Genomic DNA, 26464 nt, shown 5'->3' on the forward strand with positions numbered 1-26464 from the left:
TTTGCTGTCAGATAATTCAGATTGCTTAGCATGAAAGCCATCTGTTATTAGACCAGAATGAAATTCAATTTGCTTTTCTGAATTGAGGTAGAAGTGGGTGTATAGGAGTGGGGAGGGAGGAGTATTGGGAGGAGTATTTTTGACAGGTAATTAATTTTTGACGGACATCTGAAGCATCCAACTCAAATTTTCATTTTGTCAATGTTTATCAAGTCCACATAATGTGTAAGAGACATTTTTCCCTCAGTCAAATGTTAACCCTTTTATATTCACAGAAAAATGAATATTTTCTCTCCTTATGTGAGGCATCAGAGGGTAACCCTCTCATTCCTTAGCAACTTCGGAAATATAAACTTGTCATTTTATTTCCAACATTTTCAACCATTTAACTGAAAACTGGTGCTTATTGGATGCCCTTGTTTTCTCTGATAAATTAACTCAATCAGGGATTGAATTATGGAGCTGAGACCTAACTCAGAACCTCACGGTTGTCAACACCACTTTTGGAAACAAGGCTTGCCCCAGAGATATATAAGCTGGTTTGGTTGATGATTCAGTGACCTGACAAGTGTAAAATTGTGTATTGTTTTCCAAGAACCTGGTTGCAGAGGGAGGACAGAGTAGATTGACGCTCAGAAGTCCAGGGATGTGAGTGAGTCTTGATGAATTTTATAGTCCACTCTGCCCAGAGCATGGTGGCTGCTTCTGTTTGCTCCAGGATTTTTGTCGTGTGATGGTTTGTGCATACTAGATAGGAACACTACAGATTGAAGGTCCTACTCTTACTCAGCTTTGTGTTCCCAATAGCTCCCAGACCAGGGGCCTGTCTTAGCAGGTACTCTCTATGTGCATGGTAAATGAACGAGTAAATAAACCACTCTCCGGATAAATACTTGAGTCTACATAATAAAGGAAGAAGAAAGACTGGAAATCAAAAGAAGCCTTCCTGAAAATTCATTATCTGGAGTGCAAATAAGATGAAAAGCAGTATTTTCATCACACTGTGTCCCAGACTTTCATAGTCACTGATAAAATAATATGGCAGAAGTTCTTGCCACTTTTTTATCTTCTCTGTCAAAGTCATTAGATTATTTAACCCTTGCTTCACCTTCTGTGAACACAATACTTTGTCTGCTGATCCCTTCCACTACTCAAAGCGCTGCCCTGTTGAGAATGCCCTCATTTTCCTTGTATCTAACCTTACTTTCATTTCCTCTGACCTCTTCCCTCAATATTTGAACTCAGATTTTGGCACAGCCTCCTCCATGTGTCTACACACACACGTGAGAGACCATCTCTCATTGTTTTCTCTGAGATGAGTTGTTCTGCCAAATATATCTCTGCAGAAATTTATAAATACAAATTTATCATTGTTACTCTAATATGTACATTGAAGCCAATCCCCATATGAATTTATTGTGGTGACTGAGCTAGTTTTCATTTTAACTGGTAAAAATATGCTGTCATTTCTTATGAAACGCCATGATGGCTAGTTTGCCAATATTTCAAGTGGAATGACAGCTTCATCTAAAACCACAGCATGGAGGCCTAGGAAAGGATGGAGTTCAGGTGCAAACTAAGGTATTTGGGAAAATTTGTAAGTGCTTCCTAACGAGTAAATTTGCTTTTTTAAAACCCAGGTGTATTCCCTGGAGTATGGTCTGTATACATTCTGCATATGAGAATGTGTGGAAGATAGAGCTGCAATCCTTGGCAGCCCATTGATCAACTGGTTTGATGCTATAGTTGAATGAAGGCTACATTGTTTAATATTGTGCCTTATTTTATTATGATACTAAGCATTAGATTAGAATAAGTAATAAAGCAGTTTTGTTCTAATTATTTAGAAAAGGGTCACATGAAATTCTTTTAAACTAGGCACATAGCTAAAAATAGTAAATCGACTCATATTCACCTATATCTTCCTTCCCCAGAGCTACATCAATCAGCCTTTTCTGAATGGAGTTGAGTGAGTGATGGCTGAGAGCCACTAACAAGACTACTTCCCTGCAGGGCACGTAGTTGCTCATCTCCCACAGGAAACCATTTCACCTTTAAAGTCCTTTGTGAAAAAGGTGTTAAGTTGATGTGGATTGAATGCGTTTCAGGTTGTTAAGCATTAAATGACCTACTAACAAGGCAGAGTTCATCTGGTTCAATTCATTTCAGTGCTGTTCAAAGGGATGTATTATGCTAAGGGACTTAAAATAGCTATACATTTGTTGCCTGCCAAAAAAGCGTTGCTCCCTTTTTGTCTCTCTGGAGGTACCCCCACATCTGATCCATTCAGTAGACCTGAGCATACCCCCTGCCACATGTATGTTGGCTTACCTATAAATGGTTTTTAGAAAGTAGTGTTTCAATGATCCTAGGGACTTAGAATTAAGCATATTTATGGCCTAAGTAATTTCAGACACCTATAAGATTTTTAATATTTTCAGATTATCACAAAGATCTGAGTTTTATGCAAATACTAAGATCTAACCATTGAACTGGGTAGATGTCTTCAGCAGTAGCTGTGGATGGAGGGGAGATATTTGTGGGGAAAGACAGCTCCAGATTGTCTTTCTTTTTTTATTTTTAAAAGTTGCACACAAAGGAGTGAAACCCATTGAGGTAAAGTGGGAAGATGGTTAAAGTGAGAGGACTGATTTTATGGTTGGCTTTATGACTTGGCTCTGCACTTTATTCCTGTATGGGCGTACTCCACTCACATTGTCTTTTATTTTTAAATTTAAACCAGGTAGTCTGCTTTCATGGGAATTTTTCTCTCTCCTGTTTTTGCCAAACCCAAATAGGTTGTATTAACGTATTTTCTGGGGAAAATGGGTATGATTCAAAGTTAGAACATTTGTTATTTTACTTCAGAAAGTCTTTACTGAACATCTTTCTCACGTAGGACCCTGTGTAGAAAATGCAGAGAGAAACAAATCATGCTCGCCCTACAGGAAATTATAATCTTGTAGGGAAGATAAGATGCAGACTGATAGAATTCAAAGTAAAAAAAAAAAAAAAAAGTGCCAAATGAGAGATGTAGGGATTCCAAAATGCCATTTGAGGGGTTCATGAAATTAAGAATGGAACTTTGGTAAGCAGATATCAGGGTAGTAACTGTGAGTGATGCAGGGTGAAAGGACTAATATGAGCATTACTGTGGAAGTGGGAAGACATGAGATGTACTCTGGAAATAGCAATAGTCTGTTTTGGCCAGGGCATAGAATCCATGTCATGAAACAATGAAGTGCAGGGACAGGGAGGCAAGTAAGGGTCATTTTTCGGAGTCTTTTGAAAACCAGGGTGAGGAATTTGGATGGAATTCTGAAAAGTATGGATAGGCTTCCACTTGTACTTTTGAAAGAATTTGATGGCTGTATGGAAAGGTGGCAGGGAGAGGCACAGAGAGATTGATTTTCTTATTAAGGAGGGGGGACAGGCTGTGTCAATTAGAAGACAAAGGAGAGCACACAGTGGGTAGATTCAACTGGACCTGGCAATGGAGAGAAACCCAGTCAAATACCAAGTGCTGGCAAATCAAAAGACCAGGACTGAGACACCCACTAAATCCAGCATTTAAAAGAAGTAGCCATTGTTCATTTTTCTTAACTAGAGAGTAGTTGTGGAGCTCTGAAAACTGAAGCCAGATCACAAGGAGTTGTGGAATGACTGATGGGTGAGGCAGTGGAGGGAGATTTTTCTTTCAAGGAATTTCTCAGTTAAGCAGAGGAAAAAGTGAGGGACTCATGACTGGGCAGGAATAAGGGAAAGCATTTTGAGAACAGGGTCTTGCTGGTCTTTGTGCTCCGATCACATTATGCCACCTATATTGATTTTTAATAAGCCGTTCATTCTCAGATTTGTGCGTCAGAATCCCCTGGAGCTTTTGTTAAAACACAGATTGCTGGGACTCACACCTAGACTTTCTGTAGGCCTGGAGTGGGGACCCAGAGTTTCATTTTTAAACTCTCAGTGACACTGCGGGTGAGGGGGTCATACTTTTAGGACAACTCATTTAAAGGTTGTATAAATGAGGTGATAGAAGTAGTATCAACCAATTGGACATCAATATATGTATTATTATATGTATTACATGGTTGAAAGAGGAATCCAGGAAGTTTCCTTTGTCTTTTGTGTCAGTGGACACTAATGGTTCAGCCAAGCACCCGGTGGTTTAATGTAACCTTTATAGGCAAGTTTATACAAGAGACTCTTCCTGTGCCGTGTCAGTTTGTGCCACACTGAGACTTTTGAGTTAAAGTTGTCTTTGGAAGTAAGAGTCTATATAGTGAATAAAATAATGTTTTAATGTTGGCATATTGGCTTTCCTTCTTTGCCCCAGTCAAAGCCATAGTCTCAGCTGTACTCCAGTCCTTGATGACCTAAAATTCCTCTTAAATGCTGACTCAGAGAAAGGAAGTGGAGCACACTACATTTTCTGTGGTTTTACTTTTCCTCTATGACAACAGTAGTGTCCGTTGTCTTTTTGGATGACTTGCCTCTTGTTACTCACTTAAGAAATGATAGGCCGGGAGTGGTGGCTCACACCTGTAATCCCAGCACTTTGGAAGGCCAAGGTGGGTGGATCATGAGGTCAGGAGATCAAGACCAGCCTGACCAACATGATGAAACCCCATCTCTACTAAAAATACAAAAATTAGCCAGGCGTGGTGGCGCACACCTGTAATCCCAGCTACTCAGGAGGCTGAGGCAGGAGAATTGCTTGAACCTAGGAGGTGGAGGTTACAGTGAGCCGAGATTGTGCCACTGCACTCCAACCTGGGCGACAAAGCGAGACTCTGTCTCCAAAAAAAAAAAAATGATATTTTTCCCAGGTAGGGCCCCCAGTGACACTTTCGGCAGTGGCCCCAGCAGTAGACCATTCTGATTGGGTGGTGGGTGGGTGGCGTGCTTCTCTCAGAGAAGCTGGTGTTAGAGTGTAAGTTAGCACCTGCACCTGTGCAATATTTGATTGAGTCCTGAGAAACTGGCCACTCCCTCCAGGGCCTTTGATTGAGGAATTCCAAATGTACTTTAACAGAATGTTTTCATTTCAAAAAAGAAACCTATTACAACAAAGCTGTTACCTTGTATCCTGCTAAATAAAAACAAGTTACCTTTGAGGTAATTGTCTGAGCTCTCCGTGGCGTGGCGGGACTGTCAGACTAATTAGGCTGTTTGAAAACTATAGCAGGTGTGTTTGGTTGGAACTGGAAAGATGTGGTGGAGGAGTTTTGCATTTAAAACAATGAGCTGTCAAGGCACCACCGGCCATTCTGACAATTCTGTCATAACTTATTCCTACTCCCCTTCACCAGGCTTCTTTAATCATCTCTGCTAGGCTCACCTTCTTAACGCTTTCCATATATTGGAGGAATGTCATCTTCCTAAATGAAGGTTATTTGGAGGAACACAGTCACTTCCTTGTTGAAATCTAATCCGGTCATATTGTGACTGGTTTCTTGAACACATTCTAAATGTACAAAATTTTGGCCTTGGCTGTGTATTGTGAGGTTTACCTAATTCTCTACTGAAATGAATACATTTAAAAAAACAAAACAAAACAAAACAAAAACTCTGGAATCAGAACAGCAGCTCTGTTACTTTTGGCCCAACAACCCTAAATGCTCATCACAGGCCCGGCATAGTTTCTTACTTTCTCTAAACTTAGGTTAGTGCCAGGTCAGAGGAGGTCGGTGATTTAAAAATAGCTAGATTGCTAATTCAGTCACCGGCATAAAACATGTAGTGGTGTTTATTTTCATTGTTCCAAGGACTGGGTGTTTAAGAACCAGTTCTGAAAGATAACAATGAATTATAGGATTGACTTGTTTCCTTGGCCAGTGTTCAAGTCTTGATTTGTACGGAAACTTTTTTTTTTATCTTGTGAGCTGACTTTTAACTTCAACAGAGTATACTCATCTATATTCCAAGATGAGGCTAGCCTCAAGTTTGTGTATTTCCTTTCTTCATTTCTGTGTTCTGGTTTTGTATTTCAAGAACAAAACAAATGGGGGGTGGGGTAGAAGTATGCTCTCACTTCTAAGGAGCCTACAGCACTGCAGATGCAGCAGGCCCATGCAGCAAATGTTGAGCAGCAAGGTTCTATAATACTTTCAAAGAAGCATTACTCTATTTAGTTAGGATTCCAACGCAGCATAGGGATGTAAAGGTAATTTATACTTTGATTAATCCAGACCACTACAGCCTTCAGAATAAATATCAAATACTCATCAGATTGACAAAATTCACGGAATTGTTGAATTTGTGCTTGTCTCAGTTTATAGTCAGTGGAAATTTATACATTGCTGGTAAAAGTGTGGAGTGCTGTAGATTCTTGAGTATCTGGTTGTATCTGATGAAACTGCAAACTCAAATGTCCCGGAGTTAGCAATGTTCTTTGGGGCATTCTATCTTACAGGATATAACCATGTGAATATATTTCATTGCTGTGGTAGTAGAAAAAAAATAGAAGTGAGAATTTGCACCGGGGGAGAATAGTTGAATGCTTTATGATGCAGCTGTTGTGGAAAATTGAGTTGTCTCACACAGGGCAAGGACAGCTCTGTGCCTACCTCTAGGACACCTGGAAGTGTGATGCTGAACACTGCCTAAGACAAGGACGAGACGGACTAGCTAGTGATTTATAATATGCTGTTTAAGGTTTGAAACTCCCTTGTAGCCACCCAAGACTAGCTTCTCTACTTAGTTTAAGCATATACAGAGATTGATGGCTTAACTAGTTTTACTGGCTACACAGTTTGCCTTGGCCAGTCAACTAGAGGATGGAAAAGACCCTACTGGAAACTTGCCTGGACTTTCCTGAAATTCCGATTTCACATACATACCATGGAGCTTCGACATTCATGTTGAGGATGGAAGAGAAGAGCTCCTGGGGGAGCTGTACCTATCAGTCTCTCAGGCCTCTGCTGCTTTTGTGGGCTTTCATTTTCCTGCTGTACCATATCCTTTGCCTTGAGTAAAGTCTTTTGTGAATACATCCTGTGAAGTCTTGTGAGTTCGCTTAATTATCCAACCCGTTGTAATTGACACATCTATGCCATGGAGTATTTTCCAAAAATGAATTAAATATCTCTGCTTTTCATTGAAGTATTTATGGCATGTTGAGTGGAAAACCAAGTGGCAGAGAAATTTTTAAAAGGGAAAGAAAAAGCAGGAATGTCCATGTTTGTCTAGAGGAAGGTGTGCAAGGATTCATCAGTTAGTACTCCTTACTGTGAGAAAGTGGCCTTGAGAAGAGGAACGTCAGCTTTTACCTTGTATACATACCTGTCTTGCTGGAAGCATGTATTGATTTTGTCATTTGGTAGAAAACATTGAATATGTATTTAAAAGTTTCTTAGATGTGTACATTTGGGCAGTATGCCACATTTTTCTAAGTATTTCTTCAATAATGAATTGAGAGGGAACATTTGGGTGGAGAGGAGAATGCACTGCTTGACTGGAGACAAAGATTTGCAAAAGGTCAGTTGGAGAAAGGAGGTAAATAAGTTTAAACCTGGAGAGAAAATTAATCGGAGCAAGGTTGAGGGAAAATGAGCACATACAGAAGATGGAGGCGTCAAGCAGATTTGGAGCAGGACGGCAGAAGTGCAGCAGTTTTGGAGGCGGTTTTCCACGTAAGTGCCACTGGCTTCCACTATCCGTTATTGAGTGAAGACTCTGGCATAATCTGTTGGATATGAGAAGCCTGTTGTGACACTTCCCATGTGTTAAATGGAACCCAACAAAGTGGATCAAGGCTATTTTTACATGTGAACTAACAAACATCTGCAAAGTCGCAGCATATTGAGGAGGGCTAGATTAAATTACAGAGCTGGAAGGGGTGGCCCTGAGCTGATACCAGAGAACAGTTTGTGTTACTGCCTCTGAAGGTTGCATAACCATTTCTAACTGCTTGCACTGAAAATCAGTTCAGTCACTTATAAAACTGAGATGTCTATTTTAAGCAAATGTTAAAATAGTTCATTGGCATCTTTTTATATAGCTATTTTTTAATTCAGTTATAGTTCACATACCATGTAATTCACCATGTTGAAGGATACAGTTCAGCGGTGTTTAGTGCATTCACAAGGTTATGCACCGATCACCGCAACCTTAATTCTAGAACATTTTCATCAATCCAAAAAGAAACCCTATACATGTAAGCAGTCTTTCTTTCTTCCTTGAGTCCCTTGCAATCACTAACCTACCTTTTGTCTCTGTGGATTTGTCTGTTCTTGGCATCTTATGTACATGGGATCATACAGTACGTGGCCCTTTGTGTCTGGGTTCTTTCACTTAGCATATCTCCAGGATTCAGTCACGTCGTTGTATCTGTACTTAAATTCTTTTTATGGCAGAATAACATTCCGTTTAATGGCTATACCACATTTTGTTTATTGATTCGTTGTTGATAGACATTTGGGTTGCTTCTACTCTTTGGCTATTATGAATAATGTTTCGGTGAACATTCATATACAAGTTTTGTGTGAACGTATGTTTTCCATTCACTTGGGTATATACCTAGTAGTAGAATTTCTGGGTCTGTAGTAACTGTGCTTAACTTTTTGAGGAACTGCCGAAGTATTTTCTTATATAACTATTTATTAAATGTCCTGTGTATGTTATTTTTAACATGAGCCCTACTAGGTAGTGGAGTTGTATCTTTAGTAAATTTATAACTGTTACAATGGTCTCATATGATCCTATAACAGATACGAATATTAGTGGATCCAGCATTCCACCCAGCTAGTACTTACTGAGCACCTTTATGTCGGTGTGTGCTGTGTGATAACACTGGAACAGTAAGAGTGAGTATAATAGAGAAGGTTTCTCTTGTCATGGATCTTACAATCTGGGGGAAGAGACAGCCCTTAAATAATCCTATTTAATTAAGTATACAGTAAAACTGTGATGCTGTGATAAGTGCTCTAAAGGAAAAGTGCACGGAGCTCATTTAGATTTGGGGGTGAGGAGGAAGGACTGGGTGTCAACACAATGTCCCCTGAAAAAGTGCTGTTAAAGCTGAGATCTACAGTTTTAGTTTTCTCAGATCTAAAGCTGAGATTTTACAGTTAACGTGTGTGTACAAGTTAACTAGGTAAGGATGGAGGGGAAGAGAATTCTAGGCATGGAAACATGCGCAAGGGATTTGAGACAGCAGAGAGCATGGTGCGCTCACTACAGAGGGCATAAGGAGGGCGTGTTGGGAGTGCCAAGAAGTAATGATGGGAAAGAGCAAGAGCTGCTTCATGAAAGGCCTTGTAGATGTTTGGATTTATTTTTTGAGCCTAGGGAAGCCAATTGAAGAGTTCTGAGCAAGGGTTGACCCAAGTTTGTGTGTATGGACTGATACATAATAATATGTAATTATTACATTTATGTAAAATCATCATAGATAATACTTATAGCTACACTGTAGAAACTGAATTTGAAAGAGATTAAGAATGAATGCAGGAAACTAGCCTGAGGCTAATACAGACATCCAGTTGGGAGGGGGTGGTTCCTGGAACTAGGGGTGCTGATGATGGTAGAGAAGATTTTAAAATATTGGCAGATTTTGAGATGATTGAGGCACAAAATCAAAAATCAACAGGATGTTTTTAGTAGTAAAAATTATTCCAGATTTTCAAAGGCATTTTTCTGGAAGAGTTTTAAAAAGGGTTAAACAGGGAGGCATATGAGCATAATAAAACTGCCAAAAAATCATAATGCAGCATTGTTAACAAAGAGAAATTAAGTCGCTTCAAAGGCATTGCTACAGAAACAACAAAACAAAGGTTAAAAAAAACTATACCCAGACTAATAGGTGAATGTAACAAAATTACAGGATGATAAGGTCATTCACTGTACAAAAATTTAATACATTTCTAAATACTGCCAACAACTGGAAAATAGAATAAAAAGTAACCCTCACGATATTAAGAAAAAAAATAAAATATCAAGAATTAAATCTAGTGAAAGACCCATTCACAGAAAACTAGAAAACATATCTAAGAAAAATTAAGATGTAAATAAATAGAGAAAGATACTTGTCCATGAATTGGAAGACTTGAGACCCAAATCAAATTCTAGGAAGATAGTGTGTTCTCCGGAGCTTATTCATCCTGTCTAATCTGAAGTCTTACTCGTCATGTCAAATATCTTGATTTTAGAAATATTGGACACTGATAGTTTTTTTAAAAACTAAGTATTACAACTGGGAGATTACTAATATGAGATAGGATCAGAAGGAAGTAAATGGCAATAAAGAGCTCTAGACACTATTGACCAGTTTTTTCTAAATTTATGCAAACTGATAGCCCAGTCATTCTGTCAGTTGATCTTGGGTGTAGTTGATTGGAACAGGACTTTACCATCTCTTTTTGTTACCATCTCTCTCATTATATTGTAGCCACTGGGTTACATGATTAAAGGGGAGTGTGCTCTCATTTATTTTTTTATTAATTTATTTTTTTTTTGAGACGGAGTCTCACCCTGTCACCCAGGCTGGAGTGAAGTGGCATGATCTTGGCTCCCTGCAACCTCCCCCTCCCAGGTGCAAGTCATTCTCCTGCCTCAACCTCCTGAGTAGCTGGGACTACAGGTGTGCGCCACCATGCCTGGCTAATTTTTTTGGTATTTTTTAGTAGAGACAGGTTTCACCATGTTGGTCAGGCTGGTCTCGAACGCTTGACCTCAGGTAATCCACTCACCTCAGCCTCCCAAAGTGCTGGGATTACAGGCGTGTGCCACCGCGCCCGGCCCTCATTTATTCTTTATGCTTTGTTACGACTGATTTTTAGGAACATATTGTTGGACTGTGTCAGAGACAGCACCTCTTGCTTTTCTACCAGAGGCTGTTTTGACTCCGGATCAGAAGCTCCAAACCCCTACTGCTCCATGATCAACGTGGAGCAGGGGATTTACTCCTGGGATCAGTTTGGGTGAGCTCTGCAGGCGTTAGAGTTTTATTTCCGGATAGTGATCAATTTAAGGTGCCTGTGCTTTAGATCCTTGGTCCATACCTGTTTAAGTACTGTAAAAATTGGCACTTTAAGTTATACAGTTAAGATATTATACTGGAAATACTTTATTTTAGCTATTTAGCTTGAAATTATTATTTTTTTAAAATTAACAAAATTGATTCACCAAAATGCACTGTGAGGTATTCATTCGTTTTATAAGCATCTGAATATCCTATATACCAAAAGTGCTGCAGGTACAAGAAATAAAAAATGGTTAAGACACAATGCATATGTTCAGGGAATTTAGAGACACAAAAAGATAATATTTTAATTTAAATAATTTATCTTGTGACACTGATTTCAAAACATTTTTGTTTGTAATTAATATTAAATTTGCTATTTAACATTTTGGGTATTATTATTGTGATACTTTTCGAGGGTTCAGCCTTCATCTATCCCAACATCAAAAGAAACTGAATCAAATGTTTTTGTACCTATGAATTATTCATTTTGCAAATATTTACTGAGTAGCTACTGTGTGCCAGGTACTGTGCTATTTCCAGGGAATGTAATATTAAAACAAATATTAAATGCTTTTCCCTCATGGAATTTATATCTGGATAATTTGTTGATGGACCTTGACATATTTCTCTCCCTAAGTACTAAGTGCTGTGCTTGCTACCTCACATACTCTCTTATCCTGTTTTATTTTTATTTTTATTTTTTGGTGTTTATTAGCATACTCAGTGTTATAGATAACATCACAGGAAAAAAAATGTATACTGGGTAACCCTACTGATGTGAAGCAGTAGCAAAACCCTAAGAAATACCTACCTAAGAAATACCATCATAATTTAATTCTTTTACTTTTTTTTTTTTTCTCCCCCAAAAAACCAAATATAGAAAATTTGGATTTTTAGGGCCAGGCGCAGTGGCTCACACCTGTAATCCAAGCACTTTGGGAGGCTAAGGCAGGCAGATCACTTGAGGTCAGGAGTTCGAGACCAGCCTGGCCAACATGGTGAAATGCTGTCTCTACTAAAAATACAAAAATTAGCCATGTATGGTGGCGCATGCCTGTAGTCCCAGCTGCCTGGGAGGCTGAGGCAGGAGAATGGCTTGAACCTGGGAAGTGGAGGTTGCAGTGAGCCAAGACTGCGCCATTGCACTCCAGCCTGGGTGACAGGGCGAAACTCCATCTCAAAAAAAAAAAAAAGAAAAAAATTAGGTTGTTTTTTGCATTACTATAAACCTAAAGGTGCAAATTCTATGTTGGCTTTATGTGTTAAATTTTTACTAAACTATTAGAAATCTATTACTCTGTGCTTGTGATTCTTCTTTTTAAACATTGCTACTCTTGTAGCATCTGAAATGTTTTTAAGCTTGTCACTTCCTTTTTCACACCATTTTTGTGGCTTTCTCCTCCAGCTGAGCCCCAGCTGAGCCCCATAGTTCCTCTGTGTGCTAAAGAAAGCCCTTGGTAACACCAATGAGATTGCTCTCTGTTATAGATATGTTATTGTGGGATCTAAAATATACGTTGGTTGTTTCTAATTCTTGTGTAATTTTACATATTCTTGCTATCAAAATTAGATTTTTAGCCTATAAAAATTGCTACTAGTTATTTTGACTGAAGATATTTGTTTAAAATGATTATTTCATCAGAAACAGCCTTTTCACAGTAAAAAATTTTCTTTAAAATGTCACCTTTTCTCTTTCCAGTTTTGAGAAATGGTGCTTGGGAAATTGTCCACTGGGAAAAGGTATGCATTGATTTTTCTTTTGTTCCAGGAGAAGAAATGCATAGCGGTGTACTCTAGTAGATATAATATTTTGTATAATATAAGTAAATGTCAAGAATTTTACTAATATAAAAGCTATTTAGTAATATAAACATACATGGAGTCTTCAGTCACATTCATTTAATATTTCTGCTATATTATAGAAAGACTTACTTTGAAAAATAATATCAGAACTTTTTGTTTTCTTCATAGTATATTTTGAGTACTGTTTTCATAGATTTTATTTAACCATGACCTGTTTTGTGTTGTAATTTTTTGCTTTAATCATCTACTGTCCAAGTAAAAATAAGAATTTGAGTTCTGATATTTTACTTCTGCATATTTTACTTCAAATTCATATAGTGAGACTAATTACATTTGCTTACCACTGATTCCTTTAAAACAAAAATCTTACAAATTAAACATTGTTTTCTAATGAAATCAGTTATATAACATCAAAGGTTAATATGTTTATAGGACCTCTAACATGGCAGTTAGTAGGTTAAGTCATAATTTAACAAATGTTATTCAGGTGTTTATTATTTTCAGCCTTCCCCTTCAAAAGGTAAGCAATTTTTGTTAGTTCTCCCTTAGTTCTGGAAGAAGATTTAAAATCTAGTCATCCGCAAATGAATAGCTTTGGTAACTTGGTAAAAGACTTTTTGGAGGCTGCACTGCCCTTCTTAGGGCACTTTATTTCCTGAGATTACCAGGACACTAGAGGTGTATCTCACAGGACAATATCTTGCTAGGACAATCGAAGTGTAACCAATGGTTTATTTGCACTTCAGTACTTCCCAGCTGGTTGAAGTCCATGCCCTTGATTCTACCTTGTCATGGTCATCTTTTATTTCTGCAGGGGATACCTTGTACCCCCCAATCAAAAATTAATTAAATTTCTGTTGATTTTCCATCAGTGGCTAGAATAGAGACTGACATCTCCCCTTTCATATAGTTGAAAATTGACTGCTATTTTTTCTTTGGTTTTCTACATGAGAGCAACAAACAGGAAAATACCTTGGTGTGCTTTCTTTATTTCTGTGACAGGAATCTCTTTTTCAGAATAACAAAATAAACAAAAATGCTAAAAGCAATTTCAAAATAAGTTTATTTTCTACTCTTTTCTGGCACCTGTGAATTTAAACATTTTAGAAAGAAGATAGGTAGGATATAATCAGGTAGGATATAATCAAGTATAATAAGTTTAATTTTATTGTAAATATTATTTTAGCTAGGGTTGTTAGTGTAGTTAATGTAAATATGCATGCTAGTAAATAACCCAGGCTGCTTGCTCAGAAAATAGAAAGTCGGGAGATAATAATGTACTACTTCACTCTAAACCTTTAAAATGTCTTATTTTCCTAATAAACAATCTTTATTTCAAGATTATGCTAACCTACCTGGATTATTGTAACTCTTACTCTTCCTATTTTTGACAGACAAATCACCAGCCAGGAGTACCCATAATAATAGCATTTTCAGTCATCTCACAGGTCAATGGCACCCCTAACCTGGGCATCCCATTTTGAGATAGAGAAAGACAGAGTTTAAAGTGTTGCCAAAGTCATCCAGCCCAAAAGAGCTGAAGTTATTTAATAATTAGAATTATAGAACTAATTAGAATCACTAAAAGTTGGTTCAGTGATGAAATCATGAAAATATTCAAAAATTAACATCACTCTTTAAGTTGGCAGCATCAAGTTTGAAACTAAAGTGAGGAAGAGGTCTCATTCCCAGTGGCCTTATGGGATACCTGCAAGTAAATTTAACATATGTGTATGACCTTTGTAAAGAAAGCATCCAAACTTTGATATTCAAGATTCATACAAATTTACAAATATGTCATATTCCCAGAAAAATTAAAAGTGAAATATCACTTATTCCAAATTATGAAGTAATATAATCCCAGGGAAATTATTATATTTTCCTCAAGAATTGACTAAATTTTTCGTCTGATTTGCCAAAATAAACAGTTAAGAAAGTAGAATATATGTTGGAAAAATGAACAGTGTGCTAAGATTAACTACAGGTGAAATGGAAAGCAAAAGTTACTAAAATACTATGGATTGTTTGCAAAAATAGACATTGATGAGTAGAATAACATGGAGCAGATTTAAATAGTGTAGAATAAAATATAGTGCCCTGAAATAAAGCCTGTTTAATATTTGAAAAAGGCAAAAATTATTTTTTAAAGAATTATGCTGTCACAGATTAGCAATTTTAAGAAATAGTATTTGAATATTTAGTTTATAACTAAGTCACAACCTATGCTAAAATAAATTTTAACTGACTAAAAGAGTTAAATGTTAAAACATTGTTTTTAGAAAACATACAAATAGAATAAAGGCTTTAATATTTGAAGAGGAACAATATCTCAAAATCTATAGAATTAGGTTATATAAATTTTAAAACTAATATACAACAAAAACTGCCACAAATAAGTAGGCAGGCTATGTGAAATATTTGCACCAAATAGGACAAATGATTAAGATCACTGTTATATAAAAAAGAAAACTTGACAGTAAACCAGAAATATGATAATCAGACTCAGTATAATATTCAACCTAATAAAAGTTGCAAATTTAAACCATCTTGAAGTTTCATTTGCTACCTATTCAATAAATAAAAACAAACTTGTATTTCAGATTTTTTATTTTTATGAAATATATTATTTACATCCTATTGTGAACAAGCAGTTTGGCTATTTATATTGAGAACTGTAAAAAGGGAATTCTGGAAATTTATCCCAAGAAAAGAATCATAAAGTTGGAGAATATCTCCACTTGTATAAAAATGTTTATTGTAGCATTATTTACTTACAATAGCAAAAAACTAGAATATATGGAAATGCAACAATAGGGAAGGTTTTATAAATTATGGCATACTCATATTTTGTAACAAGTAAAATCTGTAATGTCACATGGTATAGCAACACAGAAAAAATTATTCATTTGACAAGTATTTATTGAGTGCATATGCCAAGTAGTGAGCTTAAAGCACCAAGCAAGACAAATCAGGGTTCATGTATCATAAGATATAATCATAGGTGAAAGAAAATAGTACTATGTACCCTGAAATACTGGCTTTGTAAATTGTTCATTGTACAAGTGAACAGGCACAAAAGCAGCCTTACTTGTTGGGATAACAAGATTGTGAGGCGAGTCTTTTCTTTGGCTTATATGATATTTTGTGCGATTAAAAATAAAATCAATAAACCAGAACCAAGAGTGTCATCTGCATGCCAAGGTGATATGATAGACCTTAGTGTAAATGGGTTTTACTTCAGGGCTCTTTCTCTGCCTTTCTAAATGTGTGGCTGCTGTGGTTGCTCTTCAATGGCCCTCAAAGGACCTACAAATTTGCCTAGCATACATCTAATCATTCACAGCTGGGCAGACTGCAGCTCTGAGGTGTTAATGGTTTCTCTCTCCAGTTACTGCCCTGAAACCTTTTCCCTGTTGCAAAAGGTTAGCTTGCAGATACATAGTGTTAAAAGAAAGTATTGTAATCACAAAGCCCTACACGAAACTACATTGTGACTCCTGCCTGAACTGTAAGCTGCTGGTTTCATTGCTCTCACCACAGATTATTTCTTTACAATGAGGTGCAGCTAACACTGTTCACAGGTTTTTGAGATGTATGCAGGTGGATAATTTAGCAGAAGAATCTTGGAATCAACATATTCTTCTGACTTATTAGGGAAGCATGACGTGGTGGGCTGAATGCATGTGTAAAAGTTACTCTGTAAAGCCACTTTAATGCATGAAGCTTCCACCACAATATGTATGTATTTTTTCTTTTTTCTTTCCTTTTTTGAGACGGAGTCTCGCTCTGTTGCCCAGGCTGGAGTGCAGTGGCATGATCTCGACTCACTGCAACCTCTGCCTCCTGGGTTCAAACGATTCTCCTGCCTCAGCCTCCTGAGTAGCTGGGATTACAGGCACCCGCCACCATGCCCAGCTAATTTTTGTATTTTTGGTAGAGACGGGGTTTCACCATGTTGGCCAGGCTGGTCTTGAACTCCTGACCTCAGGTGATCCACCCGCCTTGGCCTCCCAAAGTACTGGGATTACAAGTGTGAGCCACCACGCCCAGCCAATAGTTGGATTTTTAAATAAGGCTGTTGCAGTCTGATAATCTTACTATTTTACATAATCTTCAATGTTGCTAGTATCAGTGACTTCAGAAGGCTGTAGGTAGTGGACTGAAAGCCCTAAACATTTCCTTAACTTTGGCATTTTGGGGACTAAAACTGCTTTATCATGACATTCCTCTGATTTAGAATATATATGATCAAAGCATTTTTGTCATCTTGACTTTTTCTTCTCTTGGTTCGTCTTATGCACACACTAGACTGGAAGGGGAATGCTGTATTGGGAGCTCAGAACCCAAAAGGAAAGACAGGTGTTTGGATGTCTTTTGAGAAATTGATCTTAAACATAGGCATCCTAAGGAGTTAAGTTCCCTGCCTTCCTTACAGTAAAGAACTTCAGCATTCATTGAGTTAGCATGCTTTAGTAGGAACTTCAGCATTTAGTAAGCCCATGGTTTTCCCAGGCCACTGGGGCACCATATAAATTGTTACTATTTTATTGAGTTTAATAACCACAAGCCCTTCTTTTGTCTTACAATGAGTAAAGATGTTGGAAAGCAGCACAATCAATTAGGGATTTAAATCTGACTGTTAGACTCTAACATGATAGTGTAGAGGGTATGATTCTGATTTTCTGAAGCACATAGTTGAATTTAAGAAGAAACATTAACACACAGGAGGTGATTAAAGAACAATTAAATGGTAACCTGGATGCATTCTAAGTGTCATGATTACAGAGAATTTACATTTTATTATCTTTCTGTCAGTGAGTAATCACAGTATTATCACAGCACATTAAGGACCAGTTTACATTTATACTTGCAGTTTTTAATTTTTCCTCTTTGCCCTTTTTTGAGGTAGGGGGTGTTGGATTCCGAGATCCCTGGTAATTTGCCAGTTTCAGCTAGTCCGAATTTCAGATTTCAGCTGAATTATTTTTTGAATCAAGAGACCCAGAACTTCTGTACTTGGACACTAAACATACATGTCATAAATGAAAAGACAATACCCCTGCCCCAACCTTTCCTAACCTCTTCTTTTGGTAAATAATGGACCGCAGTGGGCTGCCTCTGCAGTAATTTCTTATTATGATTCCCACAAAGGACACTATTCTGTTCTTACCCTCAGTAGTGTTATTTTAGAGTTCAAGGAAAAGTAGGAAGGGGGAAGAACAAACAGGCTTTAATTTAAAAAGTCTTTTTTTTCCATCTATTACGTATTGAAATTAATGTTTAAGCTCATTTGTCTACTAAGAGGTCAACTTTCTTTTTTTTTTTTTTTTTTTGAGACGGAGTCTCGCCATATCGCCCAGGCTGGAGTGCGGTGGCGCTATCTGGGCTCACTGCAAGCTCCGCCTCCTGGGTTCACGCCATTCTCCTGCCTCAGCCTCCCCAGTAGCTGGGACTACAGGTGTCTGCCACCATGCCCGGCTAATTTTTTGTATTTTTAGTAGAGGTGGGGTTTCACTGTGTTAGTCAGGATGATCTTGATCTTCTGACCTTGTGATCCGCCCGCCTCGGCCTTCCAAAGTGCTGGAATTACAGGCCTGAGCCACCGCGCTCAGCCAAGAGGTCAACTTTCATGATGTAAGGGGAGCGGCTAACAGTGTAACTTGGTCAACTCAGTTAAGCCAAGTTGCTGCTTAGTTATTGTATTGTTTGCCAAAAGCTATGTGACACATCTGTCACTTAAATTATTGCTAACAGTTTTTGAACATAGTATGTCTTTGTCTTTATGCTGGGCTCAGAAAAATGCTAAGAGGTAGTAAAATGAAGAGATTAACTTTTAATTTAAAATGCATTGATAGTTTCACAAAATTATGCAAAATCAGGATTTGCAGACAGTCAGATGTGGATTTGAGTCTAAGCTCTTCAACTCCCCATCATCTTAAGCAAAAATCTCAGAATCTCAGACTCATTTTCTTTCTCTCCAGAGGATGAGTTATAAGCAATACTAGTTTCACAAGCATTATTGTGAGGAGCAGTTATATATAATAGCGTCTCCAGTTGCATTGGGATTTCCTTCAATAGGATAAAGATTTATATTGGTAAATTCCTCCTTTATGTTTTTATGTCAAAGAGAGGATATGAGAAGTTGAGATGTCAATTAAGTGGATAGAATAGATTGATTTTATCAAGATAAGTTATATATCCCATATATAATGTCCATTTTTTAAAAGGATTCCTCCAACCCTGGCCTCATTCCTAGATAATTTTCTTCCATTTTGTGAAGATAAGAGGTTCTTGTTTGCCAATAACCATTTTTACTGTATTCTGTGCTTTTTACAATGGGTTGTATATTTGTAACTATCTTTCAATGCAGATAATTAACCAATTCCCAGTTTTCTTTCAGGTAAATGTTGGAGATATAGTTGTAATAAAAGGCAAAGAGTATATACCTGCTGACACTGTACTTCTCTCATCAAGGTAGAGATGCCTACTGATGCTCAAACAGTGTAGAGGATGGTTTCTCTACCCTGCATTGACCTTGTGATTTCTCCAAGGAAATAAGGAATAAACGAAGAATTTAAAACCTCTCTAATAATTTTTATTTAAACATTTAAAAAATTGATTGGACTTAAAGGGCTCTTTCATGTTTGCCATATAGAATAAGTGATAGGTACTATATTTTAGCATTCAAATATAATTAAGTCTACTCTCCCTCTGAATCTATCCAGATCCTTTTGTGGGGATCATAATTCTTTTAAGATTTCCTGTCATTTATTTTATATCATACATGGATTGAGTTCTATTGATATTTTTATCTTTCAATTCTTGTTCATCATAAATCCCTGCAAAGTTTCTTGATTATTGTGATGGAATGGTACTAAAAAATGGATGAATGATTCTTTTTGCCATCATGACTTTTGAAATGCCATACTCTTCCAACAGAAAAGTACTTTGCTCTTTCTTTTAAGTTCTTTCAGTTACTTAATTTAAATTTTCATTTTACTCATATTTTAGTCATGAATTAGTATTCAGTATGAATTAGTATTCATATGGCACTGTTACCCTTTAAAGAATGTGACTTTCAAATGGTTTTAGGTTTAAAAACTATAAACTAGTCCTATTTTAAATTAAGAAAAATTGTTTTTAATATTTTAGAGGTTGTTTATCATCATTTCCTTGGACAGTTTTATTTGTAAATCCACATATGAATATGGATGGTGTCCTTTTTTCAAAATCTATTTAATCAGGTCATCATTTAAAGTGATTCAATTCATGACAAGTTAGTGAAACTTAGCTGAACCAGTAAAAGTAATCTAGATATTTATAGAAGTAAGTCTATAACCAATTAAAGTAACTGCAGGTAGTTATATTTCTATATCTTTTTGTGTCATGTACCTATAGGTTTTTGTTTTCAGAAAAATTGATATAGATGTTTTCAAATCACCCTTTCTGTTCTTAGTTTCCTTTGCTTGTAACTTTATCAGGATAAATTTCTAAAACTGAGTGAAGCTAACCATCCATTCTTGGCATCTTGAGAATTAGCTTGAGGGAGAGCTTATTGTCATTGTCTCAGGTTCTAGGTAGTATCTAGAGAGAGCTCTCCTTAGGGAGTGAAAAGCCGGGATTCTTATTCTGAGTTGGTGATTTTGAACCAACTGCTTAATCTCTCATGCCTTGGTTTCACATCTTTTATATTAAGATGGATTAAATGATCAAATTCTAATATTCCCCAATTCTTTTTGTTTACATTGATAAGCTTTAAGAGTACCCTACAGAATGGTGTCCATTCAGTTTTACTAAGTAAAAATGTGATGAATGTATTGGACAGTTGGCCGTCTGAATGTTTTACAGTCGTGTGCTGTATAACAGCATTTCGGTCAGTTACGAAACACATACACAACGGTGGTCCCATGAGATTATAATGGAGCAGAAAAACTCCTATTGCACAAATACTCACTATTGTGTCACTGTTTCTTTACACTATTCCGTACAGTAACATGCTGTACAGGTTTGTAGCCTAGGAGCAATCTGCTAGACCATATGGCCTACAGACTATACATCTAGGTTTGTATAGGTACCCTCTATGATGCTCGCACAGTGACAAAAATGCCTAACAATCCTTTCCTCAGAAGCTGCACCTGTCATTGTCACGTGACTGTATAAGCAAGTTCAAAATGATAGTAACACCTTCTAACAATTTGGGAAAGTATTGTTTTCCCGATTAAACACTTAGAGACGTAATTATAGAATGAATCATATACACTGAACCATTAAATACAATTTTTATTTTTGACGCTCAAAAATGTGAAGATAGTCGACTATACTGCCCTGAATTTATACTTAATTTTAAGCTGGAAATTTTCAAAATCTTTGCTGTCTGATTCTATCCAATTTCAGAAACTCCCCAGAAAGCTACTTGTATTTCTTAAACTTTAGACCATTTTTACAGAACTTGTTTTATAAACATTAAAAACACTTACTGGTGGCTATGAATATCAGTTTATCAAAACAGTTTCTGTGTCTTAATATGGTCTCCACAGTGATTAACTTCCTCCAAGATTGTATTTTTAAAATATTTTCTGATTCGTTGCTTTTTGTTATTGAGTAGAATTCAAAATAAAGGCTATGCTGTTAGACATTTCAATCCAAGTAGCAGAATACCACCTTTCAGGATTTTTTTTTTCTCAAAGAGTTTTAGCATTACTTAGCTCCTTTGAATCTGCGTTAACCTCATGAAATAGGTAGTAGTGTTTAATCATTTAACAGAAAGAAAAATTTTGACTTTAGGTAATGACTAAGTCAGGGTTGGAATACTCCTAATCTATCTTTACACTGTCCACTGTCAAAAGAAGTACATGATGATTTTCACCTGCAAGTGAGCAACCACTTAGCAGTAAGAGTAAACAACTGTTTGTAATATTTTAATTTTCAATTTCTTTAATTTTTAATTACTAAGAGTGCATCTTCTGTGAGGTAGTTTGAAATTAAAGCATGAACATAGTTGAAAGTTACTGTGTTTCATAGGCTTCATTTTGAAATGAAACAGATTTTAGCATTTAATAAATAATACATTTATGTGTTAAGAAAGTATAAAGTAGAGTAAAAGAACTCAAGCTGTTAATTCAAGTCAATATTCTTGGCATGTCTATTTCATACCCTCTCTGAAAAAATTTCTCTGAATTCAAAGGCTTACCCTTCCAAAACAATGCATTAATTGCTAAGTAACTCAAAAGGCTGCAGTTATGCCTTCTGACTTCCTAAGGCCTCTGTCTTTGCAGCTTGGCATTAAAGTTAATAAGATATTTATTCAATTAACTTTGAAAATATTTTGGAGTCAGAACGTTTTTAATAGTTGTTTTTTTTTAAGTGGGGCAGGAACTAGTATACTTTTTTTTCAAAACCCTATCACAACCCTAAAAAATAATTTTCATCATTATTTCCTTCCTTTTTTGGTAATGACTAAGTCAGGGTTGGAATACTGTGGACATACAGTAGATGGCATGAGGTTGAGAAATTTGAGAAAGAAAAATCCAGAATATAATGTAGTTCTCTATAAAATATGCTTTAATTTTATAAGCTTATGAGTAAACTTTTAAAAATTAAGTTTTTACACTAAAAATTTAAATTGGGCTTAAAAGCAAATAAATAACCCTCAAATACTAAATGTTTTCTTATGCTTCAGACCTGATCAAAATAAGTTTTGAAAAAAATGGCATTAAATGTTTTTATTAACATGTATTATTTTCTATAATAATTTCGAACTTTCTGTCTCTTTTGTCCATTTGTTTGTTTGTTTTTTTCTTTTTTCCTTTTTTTTTTTTGCCATTTTAATTATTTTATACTGGGACATGTAGGTGGCAGTAGGGGAGATAGTGAAAGTGACCAATGGGGAACATCTCCCAGCAGATCTCATCAGTCTGTCCTCAAGGTTAGAACCACTGAGTCGTATAGGATGCGTGTATGTGGGTCCTCACCGTAAACCAGAGAACAGTTGCACCCAAATATGGTTGAGTTCTGTGTCTCTTCCTTTAAAACACAAACTTTTTATACTGCTTGGTGATGGACAGATGTTTTAAAGGGATTTTGGAATACTATGTTGAGTGATGCTTGTCCTTCAGCTGGGCAGATTGAACTCCTGTTGTTATCAGTAGGAGTCTAAGAGGCATGACAATGAAGGTAGATTTTAATTTCCTATGTACCATTAATATATATTCATATTTAATAACATGCCTAAGTACTAAGGCTTAATTTATTCTCTCCAGAATATTATTTTGAACAATGTTAAGCTTTTCATGAAACAGTCATTGAAAATTGATTAGATGATAAATATGTCTTATTCTTGTATTTTAAATTTTCTGTAAGTTCTATAAAATCCTTCCAGCGATTGTGACTATAATTTGGGCTCATAGGGTTTATAGAGGACCCCCTGCACAAAGCTGGATGTTGCACATTTTGTACCGCATGCTTTGCGATCAACTTTTATCCCACTTGTATCTAGTGACAAAGTGCACGTTCCTGTGATCAATTTCAGCTGTCTACTAGTGTCTGTATTGTGATACGCATCTTGTTTCATTTTTCACTTACTAATCAAAAAGCCTGCTTTGCCTCTCTTGACTAGTTTGTGTTTTAGATGTCATAATTTGCTGAAATATTTATGATCTAGCATGATTCCTTATCTGAGACTTCTTGCTGCCTTTTCACAGCACTATTAAGAATTGCTTCAGTAACTGCTGTCTTAAGTGATTGTTGAGAATGTTCTCAATTTCGATGCATATTTTATTAGCCCAACTTCAAATAGAACTTAGCTATTTGAACTTCCTAACTTCCTAGCCATTTAAAGACCTAGATAAGTTACTTTATGAAAAAAAAAAAAGTAGAATTAGAATGTTATTCTAATTGTCAGAATATGGAATCAACATTGTCATTTAGTATTTTCTTTGTCATCATGCTTCTATATTATCAGAAGATGTGTTTTATAAATTCATAAACTATGTTTCAAATGTATACGTAAGTAAATTACAAATTTGGAGCAATTTCCAGAGCCAAATTGCTATTGTGACAGTGATTTAAAAACTAAAATTTTGAATAAGTGATAGAGTGAAAATATAAATATTGAAGGACTTCATTTTCGGAAAAAGTAGCAGCTTTTATGAAAGAAAGCTCATAGAGTAAATTGAAGAACTTGCAGAGCTACTTTAAAATGAATCAGTAAAATATTTTTGATTAATGTCTGTGTGTTTAAGCAATTTTCACAAATCTTCGGGCCAAAGAATTAAGCTACATGCCCATTTCTGAAACTTGGAATAGTCTGTTTTGCACATGTACAGGTTGGAAGTTGATTAGAAAATTCCAGGTGTTTGTAATTTGTAAATTTTTTTCTTTCTAGCTTTGAGTACACATGCTTATAAGAGATTACATTTATAATACTTATGTGATATTAGTAAATTAGGCCTGTTATATAACCGGGCATTAATGAGATTAACTTTAGAATGCTTTTCTTTAGAATTGAGGATCAGACTGTACAGTTGGGCTACAAACTCACATGTCTGTAGTTGCTGGGCAGGTCAAATCAGCATGTGAAAAGGAAAGATAAGACAGTCTGGGCTGTGGTGGTGTGATAAAACTGGAGAACATGGACCCCTAATGCCAGCCACCACACAGCAGATTTTACTAAGACACACTGGTAGGGAACCCATGAAGTGTATGTTCTAGGTTCAGGTCAAGGAGCAATATGGCCTAGCTGACTGATTTTAGTTTTAGTTTTTACCACTGTGAGAATCTCTTAAGCAACTTTAATAGGAGAGCAGGAGTGGAAAACAGAGGGAGAAAGCTATATATCCACTTTCATTGTAAAATTTGTTCATACTACTTTTTTTTAAATAACCTTAACATTTAAATATTATGGTTTATATGATCCTATTCATCATAGCTAAAGGGTAGTAAATGCAGGTTTGTAGAACTAGCAATCTGGAATTTTCTCATCAACCACTTTCTTAACCAATTTACATGTGTGCCATGAGCATGAAATCTCATGTGGTGTTTTTGAGCTAAAGATAAATCCAGACACAAAACTGCTTTACATTTCAGATACAGTCTGTGTTGTGTCTATGTGGATGAACAATTTAAATATGTGCAAATCTATTCATTTGCATTATCTTGAAGACCATTACTGATTGTTGTCAGGAAATTGCTTTTGGTCCTTCTGGCTGAAAAGCTAATCCATGAGTTGTCATGCATGGGTTCTGCCTCACAGCATCTTGCTGTTAGAATGAAAATCATCAAGAAGCTAGGTAACTATTACTTTGTCTAGAATGAAAGGCTTCAGTGAGTCTAAGCATTTAAATAAGTTGTTGTTATGCTTTTCTTCCCCCACTAAATCTTTGTGCTTCTCAACTCCAAACTACAGTGAGCCCCAAGCCATGTGCTACATTGAAACATCCAACTTAGATGGTGAAACAAACTTGAAAATTAGGCAGGTAAGATCTGATACAAGTATATAGAATCACTGCTCTTTTATTACATGGAATTAAGGCTTCTTTCTTTGTGTTATTGTCTTGAAGTAATCTGTCCTATTGCAAATATGTTCCCATGGAACCACAACAAAGATGTTTTATAAACTGGTATTGTTAAGTATTATGGAAAACTCCTATGTATTTGTCTGAGTAAATGTGGTCTGTCTCATAGATACTATTTGTAATATTTTTAATTATGTAATAGCTAACACTCAGATAATAGTAGTTCTAAGGCTTTGATATGTTTTAACTTTTTCCTATTCACCTGGTTCAAATTATAATATGACTTCGCCATGTTAAAAAGCTGTACACGGCTGGGCACAGTGGCTCACATATGTAATCATAGTTTGGGAGGCCAAGGCAGGCGGATCACGAGGTCAGGAGTTTGAGACCAGCCTGACCAACATGGTGAAACCCTGTCTCTACAAAAAGTAGCCAGACATGGTGGCACACACCTGTAATCCCAGCTACTCAGGAGGCTGAGCCAGGAGAATTGCTTGAACCCGAGAGGCAGAGGTTGTAGTGAGCCGAGATGATGCCACTGCACTCCAGCCTGGGCAACAAAGTGAGACCCCGTCTCAAAAAAAAAAAAAAAAAAGAACAAAAAAATGTGTACAAGAAGCTCCCGTAACACAAGTTTACCTACATAAGCTCCATTGTACACCCCTGAACCTAAAATAAAAGTTTTGTAAAAAGTCATACTTTCTATTGCCGTTCAAAAACTCTCATCTTGGGGAATAGTTTACATTTCTATATTTACTTTTCATATCATCTCAAGCAAAAACAACTGTAAAGTTTTTAAAGTTTTAAGAGGGACTCTAAAAGTGTATGCCCTTGGTTTCTAGATGAAGGATGAAAATGACATTTGGGAGGGTCGGGATGTGTTGGAGCTAGATCATCACAGAGGGCCTGGACCCAGACTGCCACTGTGTGAGGGCCCTGCTCAGTGGCAGCTGCTTCTGGTTGGCCAGAGGGAAACCCTGTTTTGGAGTTTCCTTTCTCAGTGGAATAAAAAGAAACAATGCTATGTTCTTTGAACACAAATTCCATCTATTTTTCATCTTTTTTAGTTTCTGAAGACAGACTCTATAGTGCTAAATATTACTTTTATTTTCAGAAGCAAATGGTGCTTTGGGGACTGACTTCAAATTATCTTTGCAGACTAGCTTATAGTCTCTTAAACATA

The 26464-nt window shown here is 36.5% G+C and overlaps 1 protein-coding gene across 9 annotated transcripts in view; it reads left to right on the top strand.

Moving 5' to 3' along the window:
* ATP8A1 (ATPase phospholipid transporting 8A1) overlaps window positions 1-26464 on the top strand; it is a 267018-nt gene that overhangs the window by 51306 nt on the left and 189248 nt on the right. For 5 of the 9 annotated variants that reach the window (XM_021938415.2, XM_021938417.2, XM_021938413.2 and 2 more), the window contains 3 exons: window positions 12666-12706; window positions 19170-19243; window positions 25173-25242. In XM_021938415.2, coding sequence (XP_021794107.1) covers window positions 12666-12706; window positions 19170-19243; window positions 25173-25242 — 185 coding nt within the window. Of the gene's footprint in view, window positions 1-12665; window positions 12707-19169; window positions 19244-22620; window positions 22695-25172; window positions 25243-26464 lie in introns of all 9 variants that reach the window. The other 4 variants (XM_021938416.2, XM_017958665.3, XM_021938419.2 and 1 more) reach the window with 2 other exon arrangements.

This window comes from Papio anubis, chromosome 3 (genome assembly GCF_008728515.1).
Source record: "Papio anubis isolate 15944 chromosome 3, Panubis1.0, whole genome shotgun sequence".
Taxonomy (NCBI): domain Eukaryota; kingdom Metazoa; phylum Chordata; class Mammalia; order Primates; family Cercopithecidae; genus Papio; species Papio anubis.